The sequence below is a fragment of the Mercenaria mercenaria genome, chromosome 10, assembly GCF_021730395.1.
Source record: "Mercenaria mercenaria strain notata chromosome 10, MADL_Memer_1, whole genome shotgun sequence".
NCBI lineage: Eukaryota > Metazoa > Mollusca > Bivalvia > Venerida > Veneridae > Mercenaria > Mercenaria mercenaria.
Genome location: NC_069370.1, coordinates 54,979,433 through 54,990,381, shown reverse-complemented (window position 1 = coordinate 54,990,381; position 10,949 = coordinate 54,979,433). Strand labels below are relative to the sequence as shown.

Here is a 10,949-nt window from a genome sequence, read left to right as displayed (position 1 = left end):
ATAAAAAATTACAGACTGAAAAGCGAACAGTGCAGACCATGATCTTTGTCTGCACTGGTCGAAAAGTCACAATCACTTGCCACCAACAGGCTAAAGGTTAAAGATAGCAAGCAACTTTTAACAAAATTGCAGCTGGCTCGAGAGAAATAATAAAAAAATTTCTCTACAACTTAGAATTTGATTAAGCCATGGTTTTTCAAAACTTCAAAATATACATTGTAAATTCTGCAGATAAACAAGAAAGGATTGTATGCCAGAGTTTTTGCTAGACAAGATTTGAAAAATCTGAATATCAATTAAGTTTTAATATTCTAACTCAATAGAAAATCCCGATTTCTTCATACATAAAACAATGTCTACCTAATACTGAAAGTGACCTTCATGATGTAAGCAAAGGATCTTGCTTTTAAAAATTAACCTTTACCATGCTAAATTTCTAAAATGAACTGGTCAATCAGTCTATTTGGGCAGCACCACTGATTATTCAAATGTGTTTACGGACTGAATAGCAAACAGTGCAGACAATGATCAGCCTGCACAGAAGTGCAGGCAGATCTTTGTCTACACTGGTCGCAAAGGCAAAATCACTTGACGCCAGCAGGCTAAAGGTTAAAAACCTAAAACCAGATTTTCACAAGCTTCCATTAAACTATAATTTATCGGATTACACAATCTATAGTCTTAAATATATCATACCTTACATACCAATAAATAACAGTTAATTGCACTACCAGTACAAATTATAGTCAGAGTATATTTACATACAAAGAGATTGATTACTCATGCTACAAAACCCTGAAACCAAGCTACAAAGCCCTGAAACCAAAAAAGCTTTGACCTATACTGCAATATTTTTGTTATGGATTAAATTTAAATGAAGTGTGCAATTCAGCAGGAAAATGTCAATTACATCACATTTATTTAGAATTCTCATTTTAAAAATCTCTAATGAATCATGTCAGCAAAAAACATTATTTTATTAGCAAAAAAAATTTTACGGCCTAAGTTTTATCAAAGCTGGATTTATTTTGGCTACACTGGCAGGAAACACAAACAGTGCTGTTTTAAAATACCACAATTCAGATATGATCTGCTCATTTATCAAAGGGAAATAAATGTGTATAGACAAAAGTGACTTGCTTTGCTGCCATAAAGTAAACAGAATAATGCGATTTAACTCAAGTGACAAATCCGGCAGACACAAAAGTTATTTTATTAATAAACGAGATAAATTCAGGACTAAAGTATGATAATTTAACAGAAAACATATTCATATGTACTTTATTCAAAATATAGAATAAGTTAAGAGTACAAGAGTTTCAACATGCTGCTAAACCATCTTCAGCGGTGGCTAAACAGTCTTGCAACAGGCAGATAGGGCACAAACAATTTCAAAATGTGCTTCATTTGTGTCAGGGTTCACTTGCATAATTACATCTTTATACAAGATATTTATTTGCTTCAGTGTAAGACCGTAATATATTTCAATTTCAGGAGTGGCACAGCTACAACTTAAAATGTAAATTATGGTGTTCATGAGTAAAATATATTTTAATCTTACATGAAAAACAAACAAATATTCTTTTTATTTTATGACTTTCAATGAATTAACCAAAATAAACCATTTTAGCTGCTCAATGTCATGTGCATTGAATCATCACGTCACAATGTCATGATGTCAAAGTATGTTGAAAAATTTGAAGTTTCCTGTTTTCTTTTATATTCTATTATGCAGGAGCATATATGTATATCACTATGTTCATGAAGGTATTTATATACATCTTCTTGGTGAAGTATATTATGCAAAGAATTTCTCATATTTATCATTCATATTCTTTCACAATAAAGTGCATTTCTGTACAAGTGAAAAATATTTTCACTGCTTTGAAACTGTGAAAATATCAATTTTATTTCACCGTTAAAGAATTTATTTCTGTTCTTCACTGAATAGCATAGCATAAAAAGGTTAATTGTTTGTTTATAATTGTAAGGACAAGCCGTTTTGACTTGTGAGATACCACTGACTTGTATACTTTTATATACTTCCACAATCAGTAACCATTCTGTAATTAGCTAAGGGCTCACCAGCAGAAAGCTCACAGTGGAATTTGAACCTTCAATCTCCTGCTCAATTAGATGGATGCCTTAACCACTAGCACATGTTTATTGTAATACTATAGTAAGTCTCAGTAAAAGTAGGTATATTATTGGCACTCTTAATTATATCATTGCTCATAATGAACCAATCAACATTTGATTCTTGTTTTGAAATTACTGTCACTTGATTTCAAATACAAAGATACCCAGTGTACTAATTAATGAAAGTTATTTTTTGATAAAACACAAGAGCGCTATGATGGCATGGAATTAATACATATAGATGTAACTGAGATGCAGTTTGACAGTTTGTTGCACACAAAACTTTAACCAAATTCTCTAAGTCAAAGAGGGGCCGTAATATGAATTCATTTCAACCAAAAATAATCTAACTTAGATATTTCAGTAGGTTTGATGACAAGGAAGCCTTTATGTGAAGTTTCAATGTGATATATACTAGGAAAATTGAGCTATGATCTTGCATACAAGACGTTAACCAAGGTGTGACAATGACACAGATGTATGGTTAAGTAGAACGGCTCTCACTATTTTTCAAAGAGTCAAGAACAGAACTTACATAATTTGACAATAACTGACAGAAGACGGTGCATTTATTATACAGGTGCCTGAAGTCAAAATGAGAATGTGCACAACCCTGCTATATAGATAAAAGGCACCTTAAAAAAGAATCAACATCTGATTTTATCTAGTCTTATTCCTATCATCCTACCAACATATATCAAATACAAACATGCTATAAATATGTAAATGGTACCAAAATGGTATAACAATATGGTCCAACAGCTTGAAAGATTAAACAAGAAATGGTAGAAATGTAATATCATGATGGCAAAAACTTTCTCACCTCAGGGCAAGAAGTGGTTAACAGTTTCTTCACATCAATTCAGTTCACCTCGTTTTGTGCCAAGTTGATGAAATGTAAGAAATAGTAATGGCAAAGAACATGGCCTCAGAACAAAGCAAGAAAACTATTCTAAACACCTCACAGCAGAAACAAATGAATGAAGTATTGCCATGCAATACAAAGTCCCCTACTGGAAGGCACCTAACTTTCTCTACTGCAGTATAACATCATGAACTGATATCTGTCAATGATGTATAAACAATATTGTACTATTATATATAATATGTTATAACAAAACACCTGGATTAAAATGTGCATATATAAAAACCCACAGTTGTTTTCATATTGAAATGTTTTTGCCGATTATAAAAAAGTAATCATATAAGTTATTTATAGATGGATGTAACATGCATGTTGTACCACAGAAAAGTGATCTTGATTTTTCTCTACGGCCAATAATAAAAAAGTTACAATAAAATCTATTTATAGTAAAACAAAGGGACGTAATTGTAAAAACAAGGGTGCCTCATGGTGGTGAACATTTGGTCCAAGTTACATCAAAATCCCTCAATGCATGAAGAAGAAATGCTCCGGACAAAGTCATTTTTGAATTTGACCTTTGACCTCTAAATATGACCTTGACCTTAGACCTAGGGACCTGGTTTTTGCGCATGACAATCCGTCTTATGTTGGTGAACATTTGTGCCAAGTTCCATCAAAATCCCTACATGCATGAAGAAGAAATGCTCCACACAAAGTCATTCTTGTGTCTGACCTTTGGTCTCTAAGTGTGACCTTGACATTAGACCCTGGGCTTGGGTTTTGCGCATAACATGTTGTCTCATCCAGGGGAATATTTGTGCCAACTGATATCTAAATCCTGTTTTGCATGACAAAGTTTTAGACTGGACAGGAAAAAAATCCTACTGACCTTTGATCTCAAAGTGTGACCTTGACCTTTAAGCTAGGGTACTGGGTGTTGCGCATGACATGTCATCTCATCATGGGGAACAATTATGCCAAGTGATATTGTAATCCCTTGATGGATGACAGAGTTCTGGATCAGACAGGAAAAAAAAATTATTGACCTTTGACCTCCAATTGTGACCTTGACCTTTGAGCTAAGGGTCTGGGATTTGCGCACGACACGTCGTCTCATCATGGGGAACATTTGTGCCAGGTAATATTAAAATCCCTTAATGAATGTCAGAGTTATGGACCGGACATGAAACAGACCCTGTTCATGCTATGTTAACATTTGACTGCTAAGTGTGACCTTGACCTTTGAGCCAGGGGTCTGAAAGTTGTGCATGACACATCGTCTTATTATGAGGTACATTTGTGCCAAGTAATATTAAAATCCCTTCATGGACGGCAGAGTTATGGACCGGACAGGAAAAAAGCCCTGTTGACCTTTGACCTCAAATTGTGACCTTGACCTTTGAGCTAGGGGTCCGGGTTTTGCGCATGACACGTCGTCTCATCATAGGGAACATTGATGCCAAGTAATATTAAAATCCCTTCATGGATGGGAGAGTTATGGACCGGACAGGAAAAAAGCCCTGTTGACCTTTGACCTCAAACTGTGACCTTGACCTTTGAGCTAGGGGTCCGGGTTTTGCGCATGACACGTCGTCTCATCATGGGGAACATTTGTGCCAAGTAATATTAAAATCCCTTCATGGATGGGAGAGTTATGGACCGGACAGGAAAAAAGCCCTGTTGACCTTTGACCTCCAATTGTGACCTTGACCTTTGAGCTAGGGGTCCGGGTTTTGCGCATGACACGTCGTCTCATCATGGGGAACATTTGTGCCAAGTAATATTAAAATCCCTTCATGGATGACAGAGTTATGGACCGGACACGAAATTGCGGACGGACGGACGGAAAAGCGCATTCCTATAGTCCCCGAAACTGGTTTTCAACCAGTAGGGGACTAATAAGAATCTGTAGACATTATAATAAGTTACACCATATATTATGTATGTGTTTTGAAGCTGCCTGTTGCTTCAGTCACTAATATTAGTGAAAACAAAACCACAGTGTATTTCCTTTTTTGTAATTCCATGTATATTCTCAAAACAAAATGTCATCGTAATAAATACACAAATTAGTGGAAAATTAATAGCTTTAATGATTATAACTCCAAAACAGAGTATTTGCTTTAAAAATCAGATAAAACATCTTTTGTCTTTAAAGCATGTCATACACTAAACAGGAGACAGTAAATTAAAATAATGTTTTCTACAGAGATACACTGTCAGGCATTTTCTAAAATACGTACAAATACTTACTAAATTCTTTTAATTCTGACAGTTTGTTTTGTATCCATGATAATCCATCTATGAGTTTCACGCTTGTCATGAGCATTAGTTAGACTTTCCAAACAAGGACAGGATGATCAAGAAGAGGTATACAACATCAATGTACAGTTGTAGAGCTCCGTAAACGTACTCCTCAGGGCTCAGCTCGTGCTTCCTCCCACCAACAATCATCTGGGTGTCATAGACCAGGAACTGTAATATAACATCAAATAGTGATGCAGTCAACATGCATAATTACATCTCCTTTACGTATAATGAAACCACAAACATCAATACTTTTCCAAACTGATGTGATAATTTCAGCAAGTTCTGGATGGAAAGTTAAAAAAAATTTATAACATATTTGTTTAAAGTTATACTTTATACACATTTGTTGCTTTTATCAAGTATGAATGTAAAATATTTAAGTAAATGAACCTTTTCCAATGCGAAGACACCCATCAAAATAATTTTTTACGTCAAACAGCGGAGATGAAATTTTAACTTCAAGAAAAATAGATAAGACAAACAATGTACCTGTATTTGTGGATTTGGATAAGTCTTGCACTATATGGCAATGTATGACCATGATGGTAAGCAAGTGTTCAAAGTTTCAAAGCCATATATCAAACAGTTTAGACAAAATATTGAATGGTATGCCAAACTTAACTAATTTCTCTGTCAAAAAAAGGGCCATAACTGAGCAAAAGTCCTTGTCGTAGTTAAGTAGTCTTGCCTACATGTGTAGACTATGATGGTTAACAAGTTGAAGTGGTCAAAGTTTCAAAGCCATATGACAAATAGTTTTGACAAAACGCTAACTTGTATGAAAACTGAGCCATTTTCCAAGTCCAAAAAGGGCCATGAGCCAAAATAGTTGACAGAGTTATATACTCTTGCCTACAAATGGAAATCATAATGATAAGCAAGTGTTCCAAGTTTCAAAGCCACATGTCAAATAGTTTGACAAAACGTGGACTTGTACGAAAACTGAACCAATTTCTAAGTCCAAAAAGGGTCATAATTCAGCCAAAATACTTGACAGAGTTATGTACTCTTGCCTACAAATGGAAATCATGATGATAAACAAGTGTTCAGAGCCACATGTCAAATAGTTTTGTCAAAACGTGGACTTGTACAAAAATTGTATGAATTTTCCAAGTCCAACAACAGCTGTCCGTAAGACAGCGTGCTCGATTTTTCTCAGTGCTTGACTCTGAATTAGAGCTTTGCCAATAAAAAAAATCCAAGTTAAAAAGGGACATAACTCTGTCAAAATTCAAATCAGAGTTATGGGAATTGTGTCTCCTGGTGTAGACTTTGATAGTACTTAACTGTTTTGAGTTTCAAGTCAAAAGCTTTAATAGTAACAGAGATATTGGACTTTAACAAAAAAAATTTAACAAAAAAAATCGTTAAAAAGGGACATAATTCTGTCAAAATTCAAATCAGAGTTACGGGGATTGTTTCTCCTGGTGTAGACTTCGACGGTAAACAGGTATTTAAAGTTTCAAGTCAAAAGCTTTGATAGTAACAGAGATATTTGACTTTATCAAAAACTTTAAGCAAAAATTCTAAGTTAAAAAGGGGCATAATTCTGTCAAAATTCAAACCAGAGTTATGCAAATTGTGTCTACTGGTGTAGATTTTGATAGTTAATAACTATTTTGAGTTTCAAGTCAAAAGCTTTAATAGTAACAGAGATATTGGACTTTATCAAAAATTTTAACAAAAAATTCTAAGTTAAAAAGCGGCATAATTCTGTCAAAATTCAAACCAGAGTTATGCAGATTGTGTCTCCTGGTGTAGACTTTAATGGTAAACAAGTATTTTAAGTTTTAAGTCAATAGCTTTGATAGTAACAGAGATATTTGACTTCATCAAAAACTTTAACCAAAAATTCTAAGTTAAAAAGGGGCATAATTCTGTCAAAATTCAAATCTGAGTTATGGGGATTGTTTCTCCTGGTGTAGACTATGATGGTAAACAAGTATTTTAAGTTTCAAGTCAATAGCTTTGATAGTAACAGAGATATTTGACTTTATCAAAAACTTTAACCAAAAATTCTAAGTTAAAAAGGGGCATAATTCTGTCAAAATTCAAATCAGAGTTATGGGGATTGTTTCTCCTGGTGTAGACTTTGATAGTAAATAACTTTTTTAAGTTTCAAGTCAATAGCTTTGATAGTAACAGAGATATTTGACTTTATCAAAAACTTTAACCAACGGCTACACCGAAGCCAACGCGAGTACAATAGCTCTACTTTTTCTTCGAAAAGTCGAGCTAAAAAGGGCCATAATTCAGTCAAAATAGTTGACAGAGTTATGTACTCTTGCCTACATATAGAGGTTGTTATAATAAACAAGTGATAAAAGTTTCAAAGCCATATGTCAATCAGTTTACACAAAATATGAACTGGTACGAAAAACTTAACCAAGATTTGTAAGTTAAAAGGGGCTATAATTCAGCCAAAATCCTTGATGGAGTTATGCACTTTTGCCTAAAACTGGGCTAGGTGATGCTACACAAGTGTTGAAAGTTTCAAAGCTTTATCTCAAAAGCTTTTGTCAAAATGTGGACTGGTACAAACACTGAACCAAGGTGTGACGCCAACACAGACGCCGTGGTGAGTAAGATAGCTCTATTTATTCTTTTGAAAAGTCGAGCTAAAAATGATTTTATACTTACCAGCGAGAATACAAGGGCAGCCAGACCTCCCCATACACAGTCCAGTATCTGTATGAAAAGTAAAAATTACGAGTTACTTGAAATGATCATTCAATCAACACAGGTAGCAGCCAGAATCAGAATCTAGCCAATCAATGCTGCTATACTTTCTTTATCTCTATTACATGCAACACCATTTATTTAAAACATATTCTAGTCTGTTAAAGGACAGTTTCCTCAAAGAAACATTTTTTTTTACCTGATGGCGAAAAATAAACTGATACTGATCTAACTGATCTTTAAATGATCTACAAGGTGATCTGCTGAAAGGTCAAGTGGAAAGTTTCATAAAAAATACTCAATGGGATTATTAAATTAGATATGGAGTAGAAATGAAACCTGAATTATAACCTTCACATGACCTTAAACCAGTTCTTCTAGGGCTGGTGAACACATATTGAAGAATAAATAAAAAAAGCCTCAAAAGCCAAAATAATCATTAAGCAAAACATAATATGTCTATTCAACTTCTTAAAGCTACTTTCCATAGAATCGCAAGCAATCTTATCATTTGTCTATATTTTCTTTATGGTTTCAGACTATGCAAATAGCAATTATTTTAATTAAATTCCATTTTGTTACTTTGCAATCGCTTATTTTCCTCGGAGTACTGAAACCTAATTTTAGAACGTGAAATTGAAAGTAGAGTATTCTTTCCTGAATTTCCAGTACGTCAAAAAAAATACCCGGATGTAAACAATCAACATAGGCGACTTCGAGCACTAGTTCAGAGATTTCGGTAAGATAAATTGACCATAACATGTATGTTTTGGTTTACGTAGCATAAATTAGTTTTCCACATTGTGTGAAAAAGTCTGAAGTAAGATACTGACACTGCTGAATGACGAATTATGTAAGCAAATGCGCTGAGGTTAACGGTGCTATTTTTATAATTGCTTTGCTATTTTTCAATAACTGCTAAGTGTTGTTGACGACAGTTAGTAGTATACCATTGAAATCTTTGAAAGTATGCCGAATTTAACAATTATCAATGTTTCGCTATTGAAACCAGAATTATTTGACCACGTACAAGTAGAATTATTTTTTTTCTATAATTAAATTTAATAAGACTGTGGAAAGCAGCTTTAATATTATTATCTGATGTTTAACAGCCCTTCCTTGAAATTGTCTTATGCAACTGTCTGAAACTCTGCAAACAAAACTGTAATCTGATATCACTTAAGAAGTCTTAGGAATTTTGCCAGAATAGAGCACAATTTTGTGCTCTCTCTTATCTCCCAAGTACTGTTATATTCTCAGCATGAATTGGCCATAACTAATTGCTGACTACTGCTGGTGAAAGATAATACAACTTCAATGATAAACTGCTCCAGATGTTTTATGCTGGTGCAAGTGAGATTTCATTGTAGTATGTAGAAAATTTAGTCTTCAGTGAAATAATCAGCCACAATTAATTTATTAGCATGTATATTTATTCAGAGAAACTTCAGGATATTTTTTTTAAACGAAACACAAAATAGAATTTAAACTGATTAAATTTCAGTTGTAGGGTCAGTTTTGTTATAAACTCTATTTATCAGTATTTAATGTAACAAATGTTTGGACGACCCAAAACCTCTATTCTCTAATTTAATACATGAATAGATGTTTTCAGTTACAGTTAAAATTGAAATTCAACATTTAAGACAGTACATGTATACTTGTGATACTGTAGAAAGAGAAACAGGTGAAAATAATAACAGGATCTTCAAAGAATAAAAAGTATTGTTACAAACTGACGAATTGAAAATTAACACAAGAGCTGTCTGATGACAGTGCGCTCGACTATTCGAAGAACTGATTGAAGAATGGTGTCAAAATATTTCCACGGATATTCAGACAAAAGAAATAAATAGATTAGACAAACAATGTTCCTGTATTACTTTGATTTCGATAAGTCTTGCACTAAATGGCAATATATGAGCCAATTTCAAAGTCCAAAAAGGGCCATAATTCAGTCAAAATAGTTATGTACTCTTGCCTACAGATGGAAATCATAATGATAAACAAGTGTTCAAAGTTTAAAAGCCATATGTCAAATAGTTTTGACAAAACATGGACTTGTATGGAAACAGAACCAATTTCAAAATCCAAAATGGGCCATAATTCAGCCAAAATAGATGACAGAGTTATGTTCTCTTTCCTACAGATAGAGAGTATTATACTAAACAAGTGATAAAAGTTTCAAAGCCATATGTCAAACACTTTACAAAAAATATGAACTGGTACGAAAAACTTAACCAAGATTTCTCAGTCAAAAAAGGGCCATAATTCAGCCAAAATCCTTGATGGAGTTATGTACTCTTGCCTATAACTGGACATGGTGATGGTAAACAGATGTTGAAAGTTTCAAAGCTTTATCTCAAAAGACTTTGTCAAAATATGAACTGGTACGAAATATTAACCCAGATTTCTAAGTCAAAAAGGGCCATAATTCAGCCAAAATCTTTGATGGAGTTATGTACTCTTGCCTATAATTGGAAATGGTGATGGTTACCAAGTGTTGAAAGTTTCAAAGCTTTATCTCAAAAGACTTTGTCAAAATATGAACTGGTACGAAAAACTTAACCATGATTTCTAAGTCAAAAGGGGCCATAATTCAGTCAAAATCCTTGATGGAGTTATGTGCTCTTGCCTATAACTGGACATGGTGATGGTAAACAAGTGACGAAAGTTTCAAAGCTTTATTTCAAAAGACTTTGTCAAGATGTGGACTGGTACGAAATATTAACCCAGATTTCTAAGTAAAAAAGGGCCATAATTCAGCCAAAATCCTTGATGGAGTTATGTGCTCTTGCCTATAACTGGACATGGTGATGGTAAACAAGTGTTGAAAGTTTCAAAGCTCTATCTCAAAAGACTTTGTCAAAATATGAACTGGTACGAAAAACTTAACCATGATTTCTAAGTCAAAAGGGGCCATAATTCAGCCAAAATCCTTGATGGAGTTATGTGC

General features: G+C 33.8%; 1 protein-coding gene across 4 annotated transcripts in view; it reads right to left on the bottom strand.

The window, feature by feature from the left end:
- Positions 1-1,219: 1,219 nt before the first annotated feature.
- The window catches only part of LOC123561504 (protein lifeguard 2-like), a 31,879-nt gene continuing 22,149 nt past the window's right edge, over positions 1,220-10,949 (bottom strand). For all 4 annotated transcript variants that reach the window (XM_045353930.2, XM_045353929.2, XM_045353931.2 and 1 more), the window contains exons 11-12: positions 7,955-8,002; positions 1,220-5,479 (exon numbers count right to left, since the gene is read on the bottom strand). In XM_045353930.2, the coding sequence (XP_045209865.2) occupies positions 5,333-5,479; positions 7,955-8,002 (195 nt within the window). In that variant the 3' untranslated portion in view covers positions 1,220-5,332. The remainder of the gene's footprint in view (positions 5,480-7,954; positions 8,003-10,949) is intronic.